Below are 25,648 nucleotides of genomic sequence, written 5' to 3' on the forward strand. Positions count from 1 at the left end.
GGCTCCCCTCTGTTCCACCCCACCAGGCCCAATGGACAACAGCCACTACTATGTTCCAGGAAACCTTGGGGTCCCTTTCGAAGCTTACCAGGGCTTCTTAAATGATAAAAGCTGTGATGGCAAACAAGCTTCCCTGAAAGACTGCAAAATGTCCCCTTGCTGCAAAATGTCTCACAAATGTGTAGCAATAAGGGAGTGTTTGGTATGCTACAGGGTGTTCTTGGAAGCCTAGCAGGCTTGTGTCCAGCACCTTGTGTGAAACAACTGCAGGGGTGTATTTTACCTGTGTCAAAGACCCAGTTTGGCACCACCCCTACACACATTTGCGTACCACCACACACACAGGCTGGGAGCCTCAGTGGCCTCCCTCTGGCGGCTTCACCTGGGGCAAAAAAAACCCTGGCTAGCTATGGCAGTGACTGACATCCAGAATCCTCTGAAATGTGCAGCGGTTCCCTGGCATATGTACAGGAGTTAATTGGCAGGCAATTTAGACAGGAAATGAATTCCCTGAACATAAACATTTTGAAAAACTGATTAAGAGACCACTTGGGTTTAAAGGATACTGCACTATTGAAATCAGTATGGACTGGGGTTGCCAAATAGACGCTATCCCAGTCTTAATATTCTTAAAAGCAAGTTGACACCTAGAAAGTAATTAGGTGAAGTTCTCACACCACTTTATACCAGGAAAAATCTCATATTTTGCCTGCAAACGTCTATTAAATGGCAGAGAAACAGGTTGATCCCCCATCTTTAAATGGTAGGGACAAATGAAGGAATAAACTCAAATGTAGCTACTTAAGTTACAGATAGGTAGCCGTGTTGGTCTGCCATAGTCAAAACAAAACAAATTCCTTCCAGTAGCACCTTAAAGACCAACTAAGTCAGTTCTTGTGTGCATGCACACGAAAGCTCATACCAAGAACTGACTTAGTTGGTCTTTAAGGTGCTACTGGAAGGAATTTGTTTTGTTGTAGCTACTTAAATTATTGTTCTGTATGGTATTGAATGATGTGTCTATTTGTGAAAAGATGGAAGGTAACAACACTATAGCAATGAAATCTCTTTTGAAGGGTTGAATTGAAATGGTGGGCATTTAGGAAGAACTTTGCTCTGCATGAAATAAACCTCTATTTCAGTAATGGCATGGGGAACTGTGAAACAGAACAGTTGACCCTCACTGGTGAAGATAAGATGGTAAGAAATGTTAGCCTCAATGTATTTTGGCTTCGCGATGGCATCCCATTGTCCCATCTAATTGGTTATGTGGTATCAACATGAAGTCTGACCACTTGAAGGGCATCCTGATTCAGCTTCTGATATCATCAGGCAGCCAAATCAGATTGACATTTGATGACATCATATCATCAGGCTGCCTAAGTGATTCCTGACTAGGGTTTCCTCAGAAAGAAGCTGTTTTTTAAAAAAACAAAACAAGCTAGAACACTAAAGTTGCAGATTGGAACTGGGAGAGAGCAGCTTAAAACTGCACAAAAAAGTTTAAAAGTGGGCCATCATTCACACACACCCCGCCACTATGTCCCTTCTATTCTGAAATTTTCCTAGGTAAAAATTTGGCACTGTGCTATTGTTTTGGTTTTTTAAAAAAATATATTAGTCATTATTTTTTTGCGTCCCCCTCCCTTACATTTCACCATTCTTCTGACAGTGCCCAGATGGTAGCATCATTAGAGTTACCTTGAGTTAGCATCATCTTGTCGGACTATCACATCATGCTGAGCCAACATATCATCTATATCGACTTTGACACAGATGAAAACCAAAATAGCCCTTACAGAAAATGAGTAATTCATCAAATATATTGCAGTGTCGTTGTGGGTAATGACTCCACAAGTTCCCCACAAGCCTTTTGCTAATGTTTAAGATAAATTAGTTAAAAAGCAAGTTAACATAAAGGGGTGTGTGTGTGGAGAGTCCTAAGGCACCTTTAAGATTAATAAATTCACAGTGCAAGCCTATGTAAGAAGTGAGTCCCAATGAGTTAAATGATCTTATTCCAAGGAAAGTGCATATAAGCTGAAGGTTACAATAGTAAGCACAGCTACTAGAGGGTAAATTATCACTGGCATCTGGTTGCCCACTGGATGCTGATCCAGCAGAGCTTGCCTCATTGAAACCAGTATGACAATTCTGGCTGAAGCCCTTTCAGTGGGCATGCCCACTCTTTACTTTTCAGAAGCCGATATATGGTCATTCTTTAGTTTGTGTCAGTCTAAGAATGCAATGATATATCCACACTGTTTATGTTCTGTATTTTTCAGGCGGAAACAGCAGCTAATCGGATTTGTAAGGTACTTGCTGTGAACCAAGAAAATGAAAAGTTGATGGAAGAATATGAAAGGCTAGCAAGTGAGGTAAAGGAAACCAACACAATAGTGAAATAATTATATAATGATAATAAAGCATGGATGGCTTGAATAAGCAATTTAATAAGAACATTTACCCAAAGCTGTTATCTACTGCTGAGGATCTTTTTATTCAAACATAGTCATTAAATGAGGAGAGGAAAGCTCCATTTCATTTAACATGATCTGTATTTTAATTGAAAATATATTTGCTGCCTTTTTATCCAGTGTTGTAAAGTGCATGTTCTTGATGTTAAATGCAGTGGAGATTTCCTATGCTTGCAGCTTAATTTGGACTAGAAATTCTTCCTTGATTGCCGCTTCCATATACACTTGCTACCGCATCGTGAATGAGCTTTAGGATTTCAGTCACTCACACTGATGATCCCTAAATTATAATAATTTGCAGATGCAGACTACGAGGCTAGGTTTGGCTTTGGTTTCTAGGCCAAACAGAGAGGGAGTTCTTGCAGTCATAGGAAAGTGGTATAGGCAAGACAGCCTTTATTTCTTGCCTGAGGTAGTGATGGGATCCCAAGCAATCCCACTCACATATGGAAAACCACCAAGCACAACTTCAGAGTTCTCGGGGAAGTGATAGCTCTTGGGCATCACTTCTGAGAGGCCACAGCTAGATCTGTGGAGGGGCTGAGAGGCAGGCCAAAATGAAGCAGTATTTAGCCTTCTCCTGCATGTCCTGTTCACTGGCCGGCCAGCATCACACTGTTCGAGGATCAAGAACACTAGGAGATAATGGCCTGGTTTGTCTGCAGCTGTTCTGCCCCTCACTGCTAGATGAAGAACTCGAATTCTCAGTTTGGTTTCTGCTAGTTTTTAATACCCATAATTCAGAGCAGTACAAAGGCAAGCTGCAGCTTACACGGTACATCAGATTCATAGGAGGTATAGATTCGTAGCTAAGTATAAGCTCATTACCTGCTTCAGAGAAGGCTTCACACTGGCAGGAGATGGTGCTGGGTGGTTCCACAGCAGGAGGTGTCCCTAGGGGTGTCCTGTGTCACAGGAGCAGAATTCTGCTCTGCCAACCTGCTTGGTCTTTCCTTTGGATCCAGCTCTCCAGTCCCTAGACTACTGGTCTCCTCTCTGGGATCCCAGTTCCACTCAGCCACATTTTGCTAGGAACTGCCTGAGTTCCTCCCATTCCTCCTCATGAGCCAGCTGGTCCCTCTGAGACACCTCAATAGGATTCATGACAGCATGATAAAACATAGTTTAAAGCAGGCTTCCTCAACCTCAGCCCTCCAGATATTTCTGGCCTACGATTCCCATGATCCCTAGCTAGAAGGACCAGTGGTCAGGGATGATGGGAATTGTAGTCTCAAAACATCTGGAGGGCCGAGGTTGAGGAAGCCTGGTTTAAAGTAATCTATGGATAAACACACACAAGTGCTTTGCTCTTCTCTTGCTCCCAACTGTTCCATACATGGAGGAAACAAGCCAGAAATCAGATAGAGTCTGAAATAGGTGGAAGCCAAGATTGGCTTAACTGCAGCTAAAGGTAGCCCCAGCCCTGCTAACAATATTTCCTTCTGTTTCACGCATCAAGAAATCACCCTTCTTTGTCTGTTAGGTTCCAACAGCACTAATTTCAGAAGCTATGGGAGTACAGTATGTTTCTCTATAGCATGCGAAGAAGAAAAAAGCCACTTTTAATTATCTTTTTTATTGTTTGTTTGTAATTTTATGTACGTGCAAAACAGCTTTTAGAATGGATTCGTCGCACAACTCCTTGGCTGGAAAACAGGACCCCAGAGAATACTATGGCGGCTATGCAGAAGAAGTTAGAGGACTTCAGAGATTATCGCCGTAAACACAAGCCTCCCAAAGTCCAAGAAAAATGTCAGCTGGAGATCAATTTCAATACATTGCAGACAAAACTGAGGATCAGCAATAGGCCAGCTTTCATGCCATCAGAAGGGAAGATGGTTTCAGTAAGTAAAGGGGCCTGTGAATCTTCCTTGTTGGTTCTAGAATGGTTCATTAAGCCTGGAAACAGCATATGCATGGTGCTTTACAGAGTTAAGATAGCAAAAAAGATAGGTGATTGACCCAAGCATCTTGCAATCCAAATTTTTACACCGGGAATTATAGTAGAGTCAAGGGAGATGCTGATTATATGCACAGAAGACCCAGAAATCTTGAGAAGCACAACTTTAAACAATTAAAGGTGTTCTGTTTGCATTCCTCTCCTAGGACATTGCTAGCGCTTGGCAAAGACTTGAGCAGGCAGAGAAGGGCTACGAGGAATGGTTGCTGAATGAAATTCGAAGGCTTGAGCGACTTGAACATTTGGCTGCCAAATTTAGGCAAAAGGCTTCTTCGCATGAAACCTGGGCTTATGGTAAGCTTGAAGCCTGTTGTTAGCTACAATATCCACCCAATTTCACATCCTCTTGTTACGATGGCTGTATGGAATTTCTGGTTTTGAAAGCTTTATGCTTCTGAATACCATTTCCTAGAGAAGGGAGGGGGATGGCTGCCTTCAGGCTCTGGTTGGTGGGTTTTGTAGAAGCAGCTGCTTGGCCACTATGGGGAAAAGGATGCTGGACTAGATGAATTGCTGGTCTAAAGTAGGCTGCCTGCTGAGAGCCAGTGCGGTGTAGTGGTTAAGAGCGGTAGTCTCATAATCTGGTGAACTGGGTTCGCGTCTCCGCTCCTCCACATGCAGCTGCTGGCTGTCCTTGGGCCAGTCACACTTCTCTGAAGTCTCTCAGCCCCACTCACCTCACAGAGTGTTTGTTGTGGGGGAGGAAGAGAAAGGAGAATGCTAGCCGCTTTGAGACTCCTTAGGGTAATGATAAAGCGGGATATCAAATCCAAACTCCTCCTCCTCCTCCTCCTCCTCCTCCTCCTCCTCCTCCTCTTCTTCTTCTCATTTGTTTGTTTCTTCATTGCATTTACCGTATATACCACCTTTTTCTCCAAGGAGCTCAAGGTGGCCTACGTGGTTTTCTCCCTTCTCTCTCAATAAAGCCACACAACAACCCAGTGAGGTAGGTTATGCTGAGAGGTAGTAACTGGCCCAAGGACACCCAGTGAGTTTTATGGCCAAGTGGAGATTAGAACCCTGGTCTTGCAGGTCCTAGTCCAACACTCTAACCACTACACCACCCTGCCCTCTCTTTATGTTCTTATATAGCCCTGCTGAGAAGGAATAAGTTTTACAACGTTTTAAAACTTTTTTGGTAGGAGGGGTCAAAAACATGGCTAAATGGGCCAGAGAGATTTATATGGCCTCCATAGGCATTGAAAGAAACCTTTCAATTAAATATAATTTGTAAGCGCAACAAGAAGAAATCCCAGTTTTTAAAAAATGTTATTATGCTATTATTCTCATTTTTATCCTGTGTGGAATACCTGCAACCTGGGGAGTTAAGAAACACCCAGAAGTGGACAGATCTCCTCCTGGTTTTGCCTGATTTTCTCCTCACTCAACAGGTTCCTGGTGTCCTATCACACATTGTTCAGCTAACCCTTTGGAGAGGCCTTTCCGTACGATGTGTGGGAGAGGACAGGAAAATTTCATACTGTGAATGTTCTTATCCTTGAATTGTGTGCCTTAAAATTCAGGCATTTTAACCTGTTCCCACCTTTCCCTAGACAGGCAGTGACATTATCCAAAGCCCCCAGTTTTTCCATATACTGCATGTTCAAAGCAGTCCTAGAGAGCAAGAGCTATTTTACAATACTGCAGAAAGTACCCACTTTTGCAAGTTGATACAGTGGTACCTTGGGTTACATACGCTTCAGGTTACAGACACCGCTAACCCAGAAATAGTACCTTGGGTTAGGAACTTTGCTTCAGGATGAGAACAGAAATCGTGCTCTGGCGGCAGCAGGAGGCCCCATTAGCTAAAGCGGTGCTTCAGGTTAAGAACAGTTTCAGGTTAAAAACGGACCTCCGGAACGAATTAAGTATGTAACCAGAGATACCACTGTACTACCAAACTAAGGATGGAAGATGTTAAAAGGTGCTAGTGAGGCAACATTTCCATGTTTGTCTGGCCTGTGAAAACTTTGACCTGTCAAGGGGGTGGGGGGGGTGTGCAGCCTGCTAGGCATATATTTGGTTTGATACTCCTCCTGATTTTTGTAGAAGGCAGAGAAACAGAAGGTTTATCAAGCACCTATTCAAACATGACTGATGAGATGTGTTCAGTTGGATCATTCACAAGACATATAGGGATGGAGAAATCTATCAGTTTGGGTTTCTCTTAAGTTCCTGTTTCCTGTTTCCTGCTTGGCAGGGGGTTGGACTCGATGGCCCTTGTGGTCTCTTCCAACTCTATGATTCTATGATTCTATGATTCTCATTTCTCCTTCTCTTAGGTTTTCCACATTTCTGCATCAGCCTGTGATTTATTTATTTTTTAACGAAAAGGCCCTCATGAAGATTTATGTACAATTTCCCCTAAATTACACATTTTTACAAACTGACCTTCCCTATATAATGTATTTTTAATGCTATTTTCACCAATATATGCATTTTTATGCAAGCTTCCCCCTAATGTATACATTCTTTACACTTTATTTGGTTGGAAAACTGCATTGCAAAGTTCAAAGAAGAGCAGATTTCAAAGGTCTGCTTCTCTGTGTACTTGAGCCATTAGCAATCAGCTTTCCTAATGAGAAACATAAATGGTTTTGGATTTTCTTTCCTCCTGCCAGGCAAAGAGCAAATTCTGCAGCAAAAGGATTATGAAGCTGCGACTCTGACAGAGATCCGTGCTTTGTTGAGGAAACATGAGGCTTTTGAGAGTGACTTGGCTGCTCACCAGGACAGAGTGGAACAGATCGCTGCCATAGCCCAAGAGCTGAAGTATGTTCCATTTAGAGGCACGCAGCTGCTGACATTTACCCGATAAACTCTTTCCAATAAATTCGATAGTGTCATAGGTACAATGTAAGAATTCCACAGATAGCTTTGTAAGTGTTATTATCTTGGCCTCCTCGTTGAAAACCTTTCTTATTTCTTCCCAAACTAAAAATAAAAGAGCCTTTGCAGGGCAAAGGCTAATAACAAACCTTCTTTTCTGTCCTCTTCCTTATCAGTAACTCTGACATGTGAGATGTCATTTCTGATTTTACATGTTTTGCTTGAAGGATGCCAAAGGGAGAAAGAGCCATACAGAAGTTTGAAAGAGGTTTGTTGCTTTATGTGCGTGTAGCAATGTTAAATATAGATATACAAATTTAAAAAGAATGTCTTGTTTGCAAAGAGATCCCTTGCTTTCAAATAGGTTTGTCGACATAATCAATGCCCTTTTTAATACCATGGCCCTGGCACTCCCAAATTTCTCTCTCCTATAACATAGTCAAGCTTGCACAAATATAAAATGCCACTTGTGATGTGATATAGGGAGTTGTAGATTAATAAGGTCACCAGAAAAGCACAGAGAAGTATTCAACTTAATTTTATTCAGAGTAAACCTTTTTAAAATAATGACCATGACTATAGGAGGTCCATTAATTTAAAGTGGTCTATTGTGAGCAGATCTAAGTTGAATACCACCTACAGTGTCAATCTGCAAACCTATGTACATGAATAATAGAGCTCTCTGATTAGGACATGTAATTTTTTTGGTCTTGTTGATCATTAATACAGGTTGTGCATATTAATTTTTATTTTTGTGTTTTTTGCTCTTTTTCATCGCTTGTTACACTTGTGTCATGCCCCATTGATTTCAACAAGAAACATTTTTAACACATTCTGATTTCAAAGTACAGTGGGACTTAAAAAGGTTGAAGTCACTTTATTCAACTATTTCTCCAAGGAAACTGAAGATGGTTGACTTGCAGGTGGTAATAAACACAAAGTAAAGCGACCACAATCCCTAAAACATCCCAATGTATATTTAAATTTATAAATTAACGGTATCCAATCTGCTTTAACCAGTTCCAGCAGCACAATAAGTAATATAGAACCGATGCAGAAAAAATGGCATAGTTAGCCAAAGGCCTTTCATCAACTGCCTGAAGCAGTCTAGTGATAGGGCTGGTGAACTTCATGGCACAAGGCCCGATCCACAGCTGACATCAGCTTCACGTCCCGAGGTCAGAGGATTTGGGGCAGGGCCCAAGATTATAAGATGGTGTGGGGAGAAAAATATAGGAAAAGACAGATCCTAACATAGCCAGGTCCTAAACATAGCCAGGTCCTAAACCAGTAAGGGCTTTAAAGCTTAAGACCAACACCTTGAATTGAGCCTGGAAACTAATTGGCAGCCAGTGCAAATCAAGTAGAACCATCACGATGAATTCAAAACATCAAGCTCCTAGCTCTGGCATTTTGCACTAATTGAAGATTCTGAGTGCTTTTCAATGGAAATGGACCCATTACAGTTGTTTTGAATTGTGCCATAGTTCCTTTTACCATTCAATCGTTTATTCATTTCATCTGCATATAGACAAATAGACAAATAGTACTTGGGAAGAATAGCACAATTCATCAGAGTTAATCATTGCTGCTGATTTCAGTGGGTCTTAATTTCAAGTAAGTGAATAGGATATTGCAACCTGAATTACCGTATTTTTCGCCCTATAGGACGCACTTTTTCCCCTCCAAAAATGAAGGGGAAATGTGTGTGCATCCTATGGGGCGAATGCAGGCTTTCGCTGAAGCCTGGAGAGCGAGAGGCATCGGTGCGCACCGACCCCTCTCGCTCTCCAGGTTTCAGGAAGCTATCCGCAAGCCTCCCGCGTGAGGCTTGGGGCGGCAGCCTGCATCCCGAAGCACAGGGTGCCCTCCGGAGGACGCCCCGTGCTTAGGGAAGGTGTCCGCAAGCCTCCCACGCCCGGAGGGAGGTCCTGCCGGGCGCGCGAGGCTTGGGGCGGCAGCCTGCATCCCAAAGCACGGGGTGCCCTCCGGAGGACGCCCCGTGCTTTGGGAAGGTGTCCGCAAGCCTCTCATGCCCGGCGGGAGGTCCTGCCGGGCGCGCGAGGCTTGGGGCGGCAGCCTGCATCCCGAAGCACGGGGTGCCCTCTGGAGGACGCCCCATGCTTCGGGAAGGTGTCCACAAGCCTCCCACGCCGGGCTCGCGAGGCTTGCAGGCAGCAGCCTGTTCTGGGGGCTGGGGTCGGGGGAAGCTTGGCCTTCCCCTGCGCCAGCCCCGCTCCTGGGGGGGAAATAATTTTTTTTCTTTATTTCCCTCCAAAAAAACTAGGTGCGTCTTATGGGGCGGTGCGTCATATGGGGCGAAAAATACGGTAGCTCTTCTTTCCCCATGTGATGGTAAGTTGAACAGTGCTAAATATCAGTGGCAAATCAGTCATTGCTTCAAGAATTTAGTTCACTTAAACTAGCCTTTTTATCATTTCTCAAAACAGTTTTCACAGAATAGCAGATTAGAGATATAAAAAATAAGTCTTCCTCTCTGGAAATGGTTCTTAGAAAGATGGGTTGTCTAAGAAACTTGGGACATGATGTTGATTATAGCTTTTCAATTAGCTCTGCTGGTTACTGAATCAGGCCTTCAGAGAGATAATTATTCCCTTTCTGCTTTCTGGGTCGGCATGGCTCCATATTTTCTGGTCTTCATCTCTTGGCAGTGCAGGGTTGCTATTTTTGGAGAACAATTGGAGTGTGTGACCTTGAGCTACACTGGTTACAGTTCAGTGTCAGCTCGACCATTTTCTCTTAGCAGCTGAGAGCTGCTAAGAGCATAAAGGTTAAAGTTCTTAAAGGCTTGTTGACCGATGGGTGTCTAGCTACATCCTGCATGCATGTGTATGTGAGCAAGACTGCTTCAACTCACAACCGCTATTGACTGCCAGAGTGTATAGTCCCAGAAATAGTAGACAGTGTGTGAGTGACAGGACTTCAGATGCAAAGCCATTCAAAATCGTGAAGGGATGAAGTAGTGGATTCCCCATTTATAACCTAAACCAACTGAATACTAATACATTGAATAGTAATAACCAATTGACTCATAGTCCTAAGCACTGCTTATTTGTTGTAAGGGTTTGCATATGCTCCCTTTGGAATTTATCTCATATAGTACTTGCTAACACATTTATCATATTCTGAATACTGCTAGGACATCTCTTTCCACTCACATAGAAATAAAATTATACTGGTCCAATGTTCTCATATAGAGAAGGTAAGTGTTTGCTTTGACCTCTACCAGTAGTTCCAGTTACAGATAGGTAGCCGTGTTGGTCTGCCATGGTCAAAACAAAATAAAAAAATTCCTTCCAGTAGCACCTTAAAGACCAACTGAGTTAGTTCTAGGTATGAGCTTTCGTGTGCATGCTATTCTAGATGGGCACAGTGTCACAATATTCTAGATGGGAGATGATGGTGGAACTGGTGCTGCTCATGCTCACAAGTTTTTTGCAACGTCCGCTGGACATTAAATGTGTATCTGAAGAAGTGTGCATGCACACGAAAGCTCATACCTAGAACTAACTCAGTTGGTCTTTAAGGTGCTACTGGAAGGAATTTTTTAATTTTGTTTCTACCAGTAGTGTCTTCCATTAGTGTGTGTAACACAGATGAAATAGTGGCTTCTTTCATTTGATTAACGCTACTGGGAATCAGTGACCTATTTTATCAAGCTCTGTCCCTTTAAGAGGCCAATCATGGCAAGGCACAGTGGGTTGTATCCAATGCTATCTGTGTGTGAGCAGAATAGACTTCTGCTCATGCAATTGACTTTACAACCCGCCCCCCCTTCTGCAGCCCTCTGTGCACCCTCAAAATGTGGCTGAGGAACCTCCCAGAGAAGGTTTTTGGGGTTGTGACAGAGGTAGGAGAGGAAGGTGAAGTTCCATTGCCCAAGCAGAAGTCCAGCCAGTTCTTGTTTTTATTGTTTATTCATATGAAACTCTTTGCCCTGACTTAAAGCTCACTGTAATATAGTGTAAGAATTCCCCCTTTCAGGGGTAGGAAATCAAACACCCCTTTGCTTGTCTGGAGTTTAAAGGGTGTTCTCCTGTTAGATTAAATTTCAAATTGGTATGGATGTACTCACACCATAACAATGTCTGTGTTAGATAATGGCATGCAGAGAGCATGCTGGTAGCAGCCAAAAGCTAAATGCAGCATATGATGAACCAGTCATAAAAGTCAACTAGCTTGAGGACAAAGTGCATGTATTGGCTCTCACTAGAATTGCTCAGCTAATCTGGCAGAAAACTGGTCTAGATAAAGTCTTGTCTCAAACTTCAGAAATCAGGGGTAGGATCCAAGGAACCATGAAATTCGTTCCATGAGCTCCAGGGGCTTTAGACTCTTCCCCCACTTTCTCAAACGACAGACCTCTAAGGCAAACAGGTTTCAAAAGCACTATTCTAGACGGGAGATGATGGTGGAACTGGTGCTGCTCATGCTCACAAGTTTTTTGCAACGTCCGCTGGACATTAATGTCATCATCACAGTGTCAGCCCATGCCAGGTTCCCCCCCCCCCCGCCATTTGATCCAGTTTTCCCTGCTGTGAAAAACCAGAAAAGTAAATGTAACATGTTATACATCTGCAGCCACTGCTTCTGTGGAAGCTTGCTGCAGGTGGTATGTCATGGCACCATGGGTTTCTTTGGAGGAAAGTGCAGGGTATCAATCTAATCATTAGTACAGTGGTTCCTTGGTTTGCAACTGTTTTGGATTACAACCATTTTGGATTACATCCATGTCCAACCCTGAAGTGTGTGTCCCTTTTTTGGATTACAACCATCTTTTTTTAGGAGGCCCCATTGACAAAAGCGCACCTTGGGTTACAACCTGTTTTGGTTTACAACCAGACCTCCGGAACGGATTATGGTTGTAAACCAAGGTATCACTGTAGTAGTAGTAAGAATAAGAAGAAGAATGTGTGGTCATGTCTTGGTGTGTGGTCACCACCACCACATTCCCTACTTTTGTTGGTTCTTAATGACGGCGGTCCTTTTCTTTTAGTGAACTGGACTACCATGATGCTGCAAGTGTCAATGATCGGTGCCAGAAGATATGTGATCAGTGGGACAGGCTGGGAACACTCACTCAGAAGAGGAGAGAAGCATTGGAGGTAAACCTGACATCAAGGAGTAGCTCGGATTTCTCAGGTTGGCTGAGGGTTTTTAACAGATTGTGGTAGACTACTGAGTGATGCGGAATGAACATTTTCTATGGTGATGCATTACCCTTAACTTCGTCTTCTTCTTTGGTTATGTATGTGGGGGGGGGGGGAGGAAGGCTGACTTGCTTATAAAAGACTTGTCCCCGCATTACTGTCAAAAGAAATCACGCAAGTGGATGTTAGAGTTGAGGGGATGCTTCTAGCACCACCCTTTGGAAAGCTGGTGCATGGCATGGTGCGAATTTCTTTTTACAATTCACAATAAACAATAATTACAATAAACTGAGTTAGTTTAACTAATCTGTATCCTTTCCCCCACCATTTCTGCATCACAAAGCTGCTAATGATCATTTTCAGAGTACAATGAAAACATAGAATCAACACACCTAAAAAATCAACTGCATATTAGTACAGGAATGTACATATTAGTACAGGAATTAGTACATATTAGTACTCAGTTGATCGAGCCCGAGAACATTAACATCAGGATTGTAGGTTCGAGCCCCATGTTGGGCAAAAGATCCCCATATTGCAGGGGGTTGGAGTAGATGACCCGCATGGTACCTTCCAACACTAAAATTCAGTGATTCAATATATCGAGTCAGACAATTGGTGCATCTTGCTCTGTATTCGCTGCGATGACTCACAGTGGTTCTCTGGGTTTTCAGAAGAGGGCCATTTCCAGTCCGGCCAGGAGATGCTGGGGATTGAACCTGGATCCGTTTGCATGCAAAGCAGAACATGTATTCTGCCGCTGAACTATGGCTCTTCCCAATCCTATATGCCCCTTGTGCTGGGGGAGTGGGGGAATGGTTGCCACAGCCATGCCTACTCAGCATAGGAATAGAGAAGAAGAGAAGAAGAAGAGTTTGGATTTGATATCCCGCCTTTCACTCCCTTTAAGGAGTCTCAAAGCGGCTAACATTCTCCTTTCCCTTCCTCCCCCACAACAAACACTCTGTGAGGTGAGTGGGGCTGAGAGACTTCACAGAAGTGTGACTGGCCCAAGGTCACCCAGCAGCTGCATACAACACACAAACGAAAAGAAAACCTTAAAAAGAAAGAGCATCTCTGGAAACATAGCCAAGGTCACCAGTGAGGAGAAGGGCAAGTGGCAATGCTGATACATGGAAGGAGTCAGTGAACTCAGAATGATGTGAACATGCTTCCAGTGCAAACCTCTGAATCACAGCACACACAGCAGCCAAATCCAGTAGCACTGGTGGTGACACAGTCAGCAATGACCTCCCAAGTGCCTGTCCCCAGGAATCCCTTTTGCCTTCCTTTACCTGTGTACACTCGGAACTTCCTTTAACTTTAGTTACAGATAGGTAGCCGTGTTGGTCTGCCATAGTCAAAACAAAAAATTCCTTCCAGTAGCACCTTAAAGACCAACTAAGTTAGTTCTAGGTATGAGCTTTCGTGTGCATGCACACTTCTTCAGATACACTGAAACAGAAGTCACCAGACACTTCTATATAGTGAGAAGGTGGGTAGGGGTATTACTCAGAAGGATGGTGGGAATGGGTGATTGGCAGATAGCTGTGATGAGCCTGTTGACGACTCTTAACGACTGCAATAGGTCTTACAGGAAAAAGCAAGGGGTGAGAAGGTGAAAAATGGCTTTGTCATGTATAATGAGATAAGAATCCAATGTCTTTGTTCAGACCAGGTCTCTCCATGGTTTTAAGTTTGGTAATAAGTTGCAATTCAGCAGCTTCTCTTTCCAGTCTATTTCTGAAATTCCTTTGTAATAGAACAGCTACTTTGAGATCTTGTATAGAATGTCCTGGGAGACTGAAGTGTTCTCCTACTGGTTTCTCTGTCTTGTGATTCCTGATGTCAGATTCCTTTAACTTTGGTAGTGTTTTTAAAAGGTTGCAGAGCCTATCCAAACTGTAAGCCAAAGTCAGTGTACACTTCTCATTTTGTCCGTTTCTGTATGTTTACTTCACAGAGGACAGAGAAATTGTTGGAAACAATTGACCAGCTTCACCTGGAGTTTGCTAAGAGAGCTGCTCCGTTCAACAACTGGATGGAAGGTGCAATGGAAGACTTGCAAGACATGTTTATTGTTCATAGCATAGAGGAGATCCAGGTAATAATATTATTCTTATTTTTCATTGTGAGCCTAGAGAAGTGAAGATGTTCCCTTTTGAAGCCGCTGGGAGAGATCATCAGGGGGTTTGGACTGGGTGTCCATCAATATGCAGATGATACCCAGCTCTACCTCTCTTTCAAATCAGAACCAGTGAAGGCGGTGAAGGTCCTGTGTGAGTGCCTGGAGGCGGTTGGAGGATGGATGGCGGCTAATGGATTGAGGCTGAATCCTGACAAGACGGGGACAGGGGGCGGGCTGGTGTGGAGGACTCCCTGGTCCTGAATAGGGTAACTGTGCCCCTGAAGGACCAGGTGCGCAGCCTGGGAGTCATTTTGGACTCACAGCTGTCCATGGAGGCGCAGGTCAATTCTGTATCCAGGGCAGCTGTCTACCAACTCCACCTGGTACGCAGGCTGGGAGCCTACCTGCCCGCGGACTGTCTCGCCAGAGTGGTGCATGCTCTAGTTATCTCCCGCTTGGACTACTGCAATGTGCTCTACGTGGGGCTACCTTTGAAGGTGACTCGGAAACTACAACTAATCCAGAATGCGGCAGCCAGACTGGTGACTGGGGGCGGCCGCCGAGACCACATAACACCGGTCTTGAAAGACCTACATTGGCTCCCAGTACGTTTCCGAGCACAATTCAAAGTGCTGGTGTTGACCTTTAAAGCCCTAAACGGCCTCGGCCCAGTATACCTGAAGGAGCGTCTCCACCCCCATCATTCTGCCCGGACGCTGAGGTCCAGTGCCGAGGGCCTTCTGGCGGTTCCCTCATTGCGAGAAGCAAAGCTACAGGGAACCAGGCAGAGGGCCTTCTCGGTAGTGGCGCCTGCCCTGTGGAATGCCCTCCCATCGGATGTCAAAGCGATAAATAACTACCTGACATTCAGAAGACATCTTAAGGCAGCCCTGTTCAGGGAAGTTTTTAATCTGTGATATTTTAGTGTATTTTTGGTTTCTATGGAAGCCGCCCAGAGTGGCTGGGGAAACCCAGCCAGATGGGCGGGGTACAAATAATAAATCATCACTATTATTATTATTATTATTATTATTATTATTATTATTATTATTATTTTCACTGTGAAGAAAGCGCCTATACTATTGCAGCCCTATTAAAAGACGCTTCAAATATTGCTTGTCCTTATCTGTGTGTTAGAAGAAGAAGAAAATCCCGAGTCATGAATTTTATAAATGTGCAAAGACTAGGCACATTCATCCTGACATGTGTATCCTCAGGATCTTATGGTGGTGATGGGGGTGCAGATGGGCAAGAGATACTATTTTGGAATGATAGACTGCCAGACTTGGATCAGGGAGATTTGAATTCAGTCCTGCTCATTTCATCCTGCTCTGCCCAGGGGGAGGTCATTGTAACTGAGGGACCATTTCCAAATTTGTAAATGCAGCGCTTCTGCCATCAGGCAAGCCTCAATATAAGGTTTAGTACAGGACGTCCTCTTTTCTTCTGTGCATGGAGCCAGCACAGACTGTGAGATCAGCACAGACTTAATCATCAGCTAAGTGTGCTATTTGGCTGGCCTTTCAGCATTTGGGAGAGAACTCCGTCTAACACCAGCTCCAGATTTTTGGGCCTCAGCTGGCCTCCCTCTCTGAATTAAACTGCATCCACTGTACATTTTTTGACTCCCTCCCTGTGGCCTAATCCACACAAATGCTCAGAGGGACAGTGTGGGACACTGTTCCATCTCCTCATTCTTGCCACCGCTTGCATGCTCACAAGCAGCATGCAAGGAGGAAGGGGCTCTTGGGGTTCAGTGGGCCCTCTCCTGGGGTGTGGGGTGTGGCAGCTTCCTGACAAGGCCACCCCCATTACCAGTAATGGATATATGATTTTTTTTTTTTTTTTTTTTTACTAATTGCTAGGGCTGTCTTTTTGAGAGTTCTGGGTAAGTTAGTTAACTTTCCCTTGAAAATATTTTCTGCAGAACTTCTTAGTTTGAGATGAACAACTTAGAACAATCAATCATGGCCACAAGTACTGTAACTCCCTTACATTCATGCCCATACAGTAGTTTTCATGCACCAGTGTACTGATGTGCTAATTAAATGTTATGTATGTGTTTCCCAGACATAGCCGGAATATGGGGAAATTCAGATGTATCGCAATGTCTTTGGTGGTTTTCTTTAAAAATAGCTCAACAACATGCTAATTTGCCAAATTTGGGCAAAACTAAGAAAAGCTCAACTTTTCTGTATGGATTTTCAGTTTGAAATATGACAACCCTATTCAACACACAAGTGCCCCCAGTTTCAGGGATTCTTAACACTTTCTCTGCCTGCTGTTTTGTTGTTGTTTGTTTGTTCTTACTTCAAGTAGTTTCCCAATAATTATTTTTGCCTTGGAAGGTTCAGAACATGTGTTTTAAACAACTCTACCCAGAATCTCCTCCAAGCTGCTTTTCCTCTTACAAGGGGGAAATCAGGACTCTGTTACATGCATTTCTGTGCAATATGTAGTTAACCCCTCAGTGTTCAGCTCTGGGCCTCCTCTTGTCTGTCTTACCAATAATGATGAAGTGGTGGCTTTACATTGAGTCTGTGGAATTTATCAGCTATGCAACCTTGTTTATATTTGCATACATACTGAGATGGGAGAGGGAATATGACACAGGGCCATATAGCTGGCAATGCAACTGTATCTATCCTTTCATTTACTCCTCTGTTTCTGATTTCAGAGTTTGATCACTGCCCACGAACAGTTTAAGGCCACTTTGCCTGAGGCAGATGGTGAAAGGCAAGCTATTGTATCAATCCATAATGAAGTGGAAAAAGTGATTAACAGTTACAGCCTCAGGATAAGTCCTAACAACCCTTACTCCACTGTCACTCTGGATGAGATCCGTACCAAATGGGATAAGGTACTGTAAGCAGAAAAAACAATTTAGTTTATAGTTAATGGAAGTGTAGTGAAAATGTTCCATACAGGTGGGGTAATATCCCACCCTGAAAATAGAATGTTGTACTTTTAGTGTTGGTCTGAAGCAAGTAAAAAGGATTGGAGTGGGTGTTATAGCTATGTATGAAGCTGTTTGCTCTTTTAAATAATTATGGGTGTCTATTGTTGGGATGGCTTTGCAGGTATGGAGGGACAGCAGTGAGACACACAGCCAGATTACGATTAGTGTTTCTGATATTGGTTTTAAAAACATTTCAAGAAAAGGGCTTGAAATGGCAGGGAAGTATCGGAGCAAAGACTGCTCTTGCTGCTTTTCAAAACTTAAAAAACCCCTAATACTGAGAGAATAACACACTAAGGAAATTAAAAAAGGGGGGGGGATTAAAAGTAAGAATTCACAAAACAGCAGTGATAGTGAGAGAGGTTGTACTGCTGTCACCAAAAATATCGTAGTTACAAGCCAATATTTGTTTGCACCTGCATTTCACATGGTAATTGCAATATGCTCACAGTAGAAATTTTTTCCTTGAAGTAAAATATTACATTTGGGCTACTGAAGCAAAATGTGAAAGCCAGACTTCTGGACTTGGATAACAGATGGTAGAAGCATTTATTTAATAAAAAACAAACGACTGTGCTAAATGATCCTCAACAATAGGCTGCTGCCACCACAACTACTATGGCTGCAGTTGGTGCAAAGCATTCAGTGGGAGGAGTGAAAGTGATAAGACAAGGTGAAGCTGTCAGTTTAGGCAGCAGATTCCAGAAATCCCATTTCTCTGTATGACATTAAAAAAAGAAAGAGTGGAAAGGGCCGTTCTTTCTTAAAACTACTTTCTTCATGTGTGAAAATATCTAAGGCAGTGGTTCCCAATGTGGGGCACCTCCCCCCACGGGGGGGGGGGCAATTTGATAATGAGTTGTTAACAGTTAATGGCCTTTTAGGCTTCCTCCCCGTGAATAGGAGTTCACTTTTCGAATACAAAGAATTATATGTCATGGGGGGGGGGGCATCAGGATTTTAGAGATGCTTGAGTGGGGCATGGCCAAAAACAGGTTGGGAACCACTGATCAAAGGGTAGCACCAAGAGGATTTCAGGGTTGACATTGATATGGTTTTAGCAAGGTCAGTGATTTCAATACGATCGGCTACATGCATTTGTAGCCTCCTGCCCCCAGTCCTCTTATGTTTCAGCATCTGACTTCGTACGTACCAACTCAACTTTGCATATTGGCAGGTAAAACAGCTTGTCCCAGTAAGGGATCAATCACTGCAAGAGGAGCTGGCCCGCCAGCATGCAAATGAACGCCTGCGTCGCCAGTTTGCTGCTCAGGCCAATGTCATTGGACCCTGGATCCAAACCAAGATGGAGGTAATTCTGACTAAGATGTGCAGCTTTTACTGTTTCCTTAGAGGTGTATGCAGAATGTCAAAGGTTCCATCACTCCACAGGTGCTAAACTAACGAACAGTTACTTTTTCTCGCTATCAGTTATAATCTTACTATCTTTTTTTAAGTGCCAGAAAATACACAACAGGAAAATGGGATACTCCTTGTCAGGGGTGGGTGAGTCCGGCAGTGTAAGTCAGAAGGGCGAAGCAAGAAAACTGGGAATTTGACAATGGCATTATGGGGAGAATCTTGTTGTATTGGAGGTCCAGGGAAGGAGAGACTAGTGTGGTTGATGCAGAGCAATTTTGCTACTGAGGAGTGCCTCCATAAGGAAAGGTACATAGCCCAACTGAATGGTGGGGGTACAGTTCCAAACATAGTTGTGGCTTCCCCCAAAGAATTCTGGGAACTGTAGTTTGTTCAGGGTCCTGAGAGTTTGTTAGGCAACCCCTTGTAGCGCTACAGTTACAATCACCCTTCTCAGAATCTTTGAAGGAAACCATGCCTGTTTAAATGGTTTAAGAGTCCTTTAAATGCATGGTGTGGATGTGACCATGGAGACAGGTTTGAAAGAAGGAGACCAAGAGGGATGTGACATGCAGAATAGAGACAAAGTACATAAGAGAAGATGTGGGGCGGAAACAGAAGCAGAAAGGTCTGTATATGTTTTGCACGCCGCTTGAGGTCATAACAGTGTTACGACTCATCCTCACAGTAAAAAAAAAGTGAAGACTTTCATACCATCAAAGAAGGTTGTGCAAGCGGAGAAATGTTTTGGAATTGCTTTCTAAGTAAGAGCATGCACAATTTGGGGTGTTTCCAGATGAAGGGTTTTGCAAGTGTTCTGTGTTCCAGATCTGTGGGTGATCTCCATGCTGATTGCTACTAGGGAGGGTGAGCAGGACCATGACCACAGTGTCAAATCCTTCCTGCAGGCACACCGTTCCACTCTTTGAGTTGGACAGTATGGTTTTCAGCTAATAGGAACTATGCAGTAACCCATCTTCTGTAACAACCACAAGCGTCGCCATCAAGGGTGGGGCACCTGTGGCTCTCCAGATGTTGTTGGACTCCAACTCCCATCAGCCCACCTAGCATGGCCTATGGCCCAATGACATCGGGAGGACCAACATTTCCCCACACGTCTGATTATTATATACAGATACCTATCAATGCCAATGCACAAATATGAGTGTTCCTACCTCCCTTTGTGATTTTTGTAAATTAAGTTTACTGCTGCTTTAAAATGTATTTACCATGAAGAAATATATTTTGCAAACTAACATTTTTTCCTCTCTCTCTCTCACTCTCCCCTTTTGGCAGGAAATTGCCCGGAGCTCTGTTGACATAGCAGGGCCATTAGAGGACCAGATGAACCAATTAAAGCAGTTTGAGCACAATATCATAAATTACAAACTTAATATTGACAAACTAGAAGGAGACCATCAACTGATTCAAGAAGCCCTGGTGTTCGATAATAAGCACACCAATTATACAATGGAGGTAGCTGCTGAGTCCTTTCTATGCCATTTAGTTACATAGCACATTCTTTAGTTATGTATCATATCTGCAGCATCGCTGCTGTTTGCATGATTTTCACGGTGATAGTCACAAATTTATGGTGCATTCTTGTGTGAATTCAAATGAGAAATCAAGGGTGTTTTCATGCAGTTCTAGAACAGGAAAATGTGCATTGCAATAGAACAATACTTAGTGTTTATATAATGTTTTAGACTGTTCAATGAGCTTCACAGATAGTGGCTTGGTTCACACAGCATACCAAGCCCAGAGTGGGCTCCCAGAGAAGAACTCTCAGCCTCTTTACTATTCCCCAGTCCTTTTTCTCAAACTCATGTCCCTATTAAAAACAGGCACCTGCCGCTCTTTTGGTAATTGAGGCAGATCTACATTTAAATGCTCAACTCTGTCACCATCCTTCACACCTGAGACTGAAGTGTGCCTAGCCTAAGCCCATCTTGTCAGTTCATGGCAAATGCCTGTCTCATAGCTTTAACATGTAGCTTTTTTGCTGCCTCAGTTCTAAAGCTGGTTCAGCTATGGAATGCTTTCTGCTATAGAAAGCCGCTTACATTTTAAAAATTCTGCTATAAGACATCTGTCCTATTGCAAGCCGCTTAAGAAGATTAAGTTGCTGTGTACCTTGGCAGCTTCTGATCTTAAATGTAGATAGTTGCACAGGAAAAAGCAGTGGAATGCATTTACTCCTTCACTCTTTAAATGGGTGGCATTTTAAAAAATGAACCATGAACTTGCTCTTGCATTTCACAATAGAAAGACAGCCCAACAAATCATTTGTTTATTTGATTTATATCTCACCCAATATCCCTCAGGGCTCACATCGGGAAACAACAACAATAAAACAGGATTTATGAAATGGGATCATAAAAGATTGTGTCTTGTAGAAAAATAACAACTAAAATAACCCTCTATTTATCTCCACTAAATGCTTGCAAAATAGAATGGGCTTAGCTGCCTTCAGAAGATGCTACTGTTTTGTCAGACTCCCAGAGGAAGGCAGTAGCAGAGCTGAGAAATAGGCAGCCATTAAGAATACTTCTCTTTCTCCCCTTAGCAGTCATTTGGGTCATTTGGAGGACACCCAGTTCTCTTAAATTGTTCCCTAAAAGCCACAGGAAACCAGTGCAGATGCTAGAGTACTGCTATACTTGCTTCCAGAGAGTCTTCTTCATCATGTAGATGAGCACCAAGCTGGGTACCATCTCCCATCTTCTAGAAAACCTCAGGCACACTGCAAGACTGAATATCAAAAGTTGCGATGGGAGGAATGGCATTTGCTACATCCAAACCTGAGGCATAGCTTCCTTACCAAATGAAGTTGTGAAAAGTAGTCCCTAGCATTGCCCATGATCTGGAAAAATGCAGGGATGGTGCCCCATTCCTTCTAGACTAGGGCTTGAGGGCTACATTGTCCCTTGGCCAGTCCTCCACATGTTTGTGGGGTGTGTGGCCAAAGCAAAAGTGGGTGTGGCCAAAACAAATGATTGTGGTAACCCATACTCTCTTGTGCGCACATACACATCACATGAACACCCACAGCACACCCTCACACACCCTCAGTGCACACACCACAAACACACATACACTTAACACACACACAAGCCTGTTTTCACTTCTGACTCCCACCCTCCTCTTTGTCCCCACCCTCCTGTCCTCAACCTCCATCTTACATCTGAAAATAAGACATAGGAAGAGCATACCTAGCTTGTATTTAACTGATAATGAAGTCAGGGATAGGCTTGTTGTAGCTGAGGATTTGCTTACCTGAGGCACACCTTGTACCTCCCTATACTATAAAATGCTGAATCTTGCTTTATATACCCCCATGATTAGCCTTGGTCACTGTGCTGCTGTCATGGTGCCCTGGCCCTGCTGTTGACTCCACCTCTGATCATATAACCTAGGGATTGTGTCACTTCTGCTAGACCACAATAGCAGGCGGGTCTATTCACAGTCAAAATATTCCTAGCAGTGGATCTCTCCAGCTGTCACCCATCATAGCCTTTCCGAATCTGCCAGGTTAGTCCTCATCCTGAAATGTTGTTTACGGCAATATTTCTACAATGTTTATTAGCCAGTAACTGGTGTTCATAAATAAGCTTGTCAAAACATTGTCTGAAATTCAGTTGCTAATTGAACAATGCAGATAAATAGAAAACCAGAATACAAATTGGTTTAAGTGAGTAGGTTTCCTCTGACCTATCATTCTTTTATGTATTTGGTAGCAGTTCTACTTATCAATAGTTTCAATCAATCTGCCAGTCGGTTTTCTCTTGGGCCGTCTTTAAAGCATCCTGGTTTCTCTGCCACAGCATATTCGTGTTGGATGGGAGCTGTTACTGACCACCATTGCCCGGACGATCAATGAAGTTGAGAATCAGATTCTTACAAGAGATGCCAAAGGAATCACCCAGCAACAAATGAATGAATTCAGAGCATCGTTTAATCACTTTGACAGGGTACAGTAGCCTGTTTCCTTTCTTTTTTTACCCTGAAACTGGTGTGCCAGAAAGCATGTGTGTGCTTCTCTGCTACTGTCTTAATGTTTGTTTATTAAGCCTTCCTTTAGTCCTCCCCTAAGCCCCTACCTGCCATTCACATCTTCTTTTCTACCCAAGAAGTGCCCACTCAGGGCAACCCCAAATCTATTTGGAATGTCTTACTTCTGGCCACATGACCCAGAAGCTGTACGCAGGCTCCCTTGGCCAATAAAGCGAGATGAGCGCCGCAACCCCAGAGTCGGTCACGACTGGACCTAATGATAAGGGGTCCCTTTACCTTTGCTCCTGGCCAACCAGAGCTTCTCATCCAGAGATGCATAAACATTCCAGAGACGTCTCCACACAGCCTTGATATAGTTCCCATCTCTCCTGTTTCCTGGCAGTACTCCTCTCCTTGTACTCGTCACTGTCTTCTTTCTCCATTTCTGTGAAAAAGCTTAATTCAAATCCCCTGTGTGCATCAAAAGAATGTGTGAGTGGGACTGCTCTGTCCATGCCAGTCATGCTCCCTCCAGGTGTATTTTTGGTGGTCCTGGGTTCTATATGCAGACCAACATATGTATGTACATAGTGTTCTTCCACATGATCTTGGCCAGAACATGGCTGGAGAATGTGGTGGCTGCAGGGGCAGTCTATGCAGCATAACCCCACAAAACCTTCAAACATACTTCCAAAACATGAGGGGTGTGCATGACGTGGTTTAGTCAGGATTACTGAAGAAATCCACTTTATATCTCAGTATTTTGGGATGTGGATGAATACCCTGTGTATGTGATCCTATACTCCCTTATGTGGATGAATACCCTGTGTATGTGATCCTATACTCCCTTATCAAGTGAAGGCTGAAATGTTGAAGCATAAATTGGTAAGATGTATACAAATTGAGTCAGGGAGGCAGAGGAAAAGTTCAGGGAACAAGGATGTTGGGATTTGTATTTGAAAAAGAGCCCCAGTCCTCTGCAGGCTTTGAAACTGGAAGTAACTTTCACTCCCAGTTTCCAACTAATCAAAATACTAGTGACCTCAATAATATAGACTGTTTAGATTTAAGCTGCAGAAGTTAGCAGGTATTTCAAGATATTAGTCATCTATCTGACATAATCTAAGCATCCATTCCCATCCTTGAACTGCTCGGTCTGGGTCTGTAATCCAGTTGAATTAAAGGTCGTCCTCTGTATTGATTTCCTGTACTTCCTGTTCCAGTGTTCCATACCAGCTTCCTGAACTGCTAAATCCCTTCCAACAACTCACCAACAACCACCCCTAGAACTCATCCATAATTTCAGACAGCACCCTATTACCTTTTCTACGACTTCATTTGTGTTTTCCACCAACCACATGTTTAGGTGCTGCACAAAGCATAATGTGAAATATGCCAAGGGATTAATTGATGGTTGAAGTAGTTGACACCTGTCTCTAAGGCCAATCAAGCAGAAATTGCACAGATTAATAGCTTAGATCAGAGGTTTTCAACCTTTTTGAGTCCATGGCTCACTTGACCGACCACCATTCTTTCTGTGACATGCCTGTGGGGCTCAGGAACCCAGTTATGTCACCCCTTGCCTGCATAGCTAGCAGCCTCTCACCTTTTCTTGAACATCCTTTCCTGTGGAATGTTCCATCAGCTACTCTTCTTGGGAGTCCTCCAGACAGCCACTGCCACTGCCCCTGTTCTCTGAACTCTGAACTCCCACCAACTGCCCCCAAAAGAGGTGCCTCCTCACATTGCCCCACAAGGGCCTGGGAAGAGGAGAGTGGCCTCCAACGGAGAGTGGCCAAAGGTCAGTGTGAGGCTGGCGTCTTACCTTAGGAGGCAGCAGTGTCAGCAAGGAGCACTGCCGGGCATGCATGGTGGAAAGGCTCCCCTTCAGCCCCAGGCAGGCCTTGCACACAGCAAGCCCAAGGACGGCCAGTACAGCATCTGCCTGCCTGCCCACTTTTCTATCCATTCCCAACAGGAAGGGCTGGCGGACTGGCTGGCTGGGCTCCCTTGCCTGCTTGCTTGCTTACTCTGAGGCCATTTCAGCTCTTGGCAACCAGCACCCCCTGGCCAGCCCCAGAGGCACCATTCGCCTGGGGAGCTTGTAGCCAGGGCCGCTGCAACAAACAGCCACACAAGCCTTTGGGAGGCAGAGACATGAGAGGGCATCAGAAGAGGGAGGGAAGGAAAGAGGAACAGAGGCCAGTGTTGCTTGCACACCCCTGGCCATCCTTCAAGGCACCTCAGGGTGCCGTGACAAACTGGTTGAAAACCACTGGGTTAGATTATTAAGTGGTGTTTGGCTAGCTGGTTCACATCTCTTGGACATAGTTCTATAACATTCTTATGCATGTGCTTATTCATGCCTGGCAAAAAAAAAAGCAGCTCCTAGAATGTATTACTCTTCCTGTTTAGAAACAGCTGCAAAAGAAAATTGCTTTCGAGCTAATTAATTCTGTTGTTTCTAAAAGTGCTTTTGATTGGATGATGTACTTAAGCAGAAAAATAAAAGGAAATGCTGTGTTTAATTCAGTGAAAAACAATCAGTAAAGATCCATAAAATTAAGATCCTGCCTGATAAATATGGTTTAAATGCTGGCGCATATTGGATCCAATTATTAATGTCTTTGATCTGATTTTCTAGGGATTATTCCATTTAAATTAGGTGGTAATAGCTGGAAGGGATGCATGTGTGTTTGTCAGAGAGAACAGACCTTTTCACACCATTGTTTAATCAGACAATAAATGTGCTTTTGTTAGCTAGTAATTTGT

The 25,648-nt window shown here is 43.7% G+C and overlaps 1 protein-coding gene across 1 annotated transcript in view; it reads left to right on the top strand.

Moving 5' to 3' along the window:
- Positions 1–25,648, top strand: part of ACTN2 (actinin alpha 2) — a 52,250-nt gene that overhangs the window by 21,743 nt on the left and 4,859 nt on the right. Inside the window, exons 9-18 of the mRNA XM_081856355.1 lie at positions 2,286–2,378; positions 4,091–4,321; positions 4,584–4,731; positions 7,059–7,209; positions 12,284–12,392; positions 14,401–14,541; positions 17,243–17,425; positions 18,702–18,836; positions 20,180–20,359; positions 22,708–22,854. Of these exons, the coding sequence (XP_081712481.1) occupies positions 2,286–2,378; positions 4,091–4,321; positions 4,584–4,731; positions 7,059–7,209; positions 12,284–12,392; positions 14,401–14,541; positions 17,243–17,425; positions 18,702–18,836; positions 20,180–20,359; positions 22,708–22,854 (1,518 nt within the window). The remainder of the gene's footprint in view (positions 1–2,285; positions 2,379–4,090; positions 4,322–4,583; positions 4,732–7,058; positions 7,210–12,283; positions 12,393–14,400; positions 14,542–17,242; positions 17,426–18,701; positions 18,837–20,179; positions 20,360–22,707; positions 22,855–25,648) is intronic.

This window comes from Podarcis erhardii, assembly GCF_964252035.2.
Source record: "Podarcis erhardii genome assembly, chromosome: 3".
Classification (NCBI taxonomy): Eukaryota; Metazoa; Chordata; class Lepidosauria; order Squamata; family Lacertidae; genus Podarcis; species Podarcis erhardii.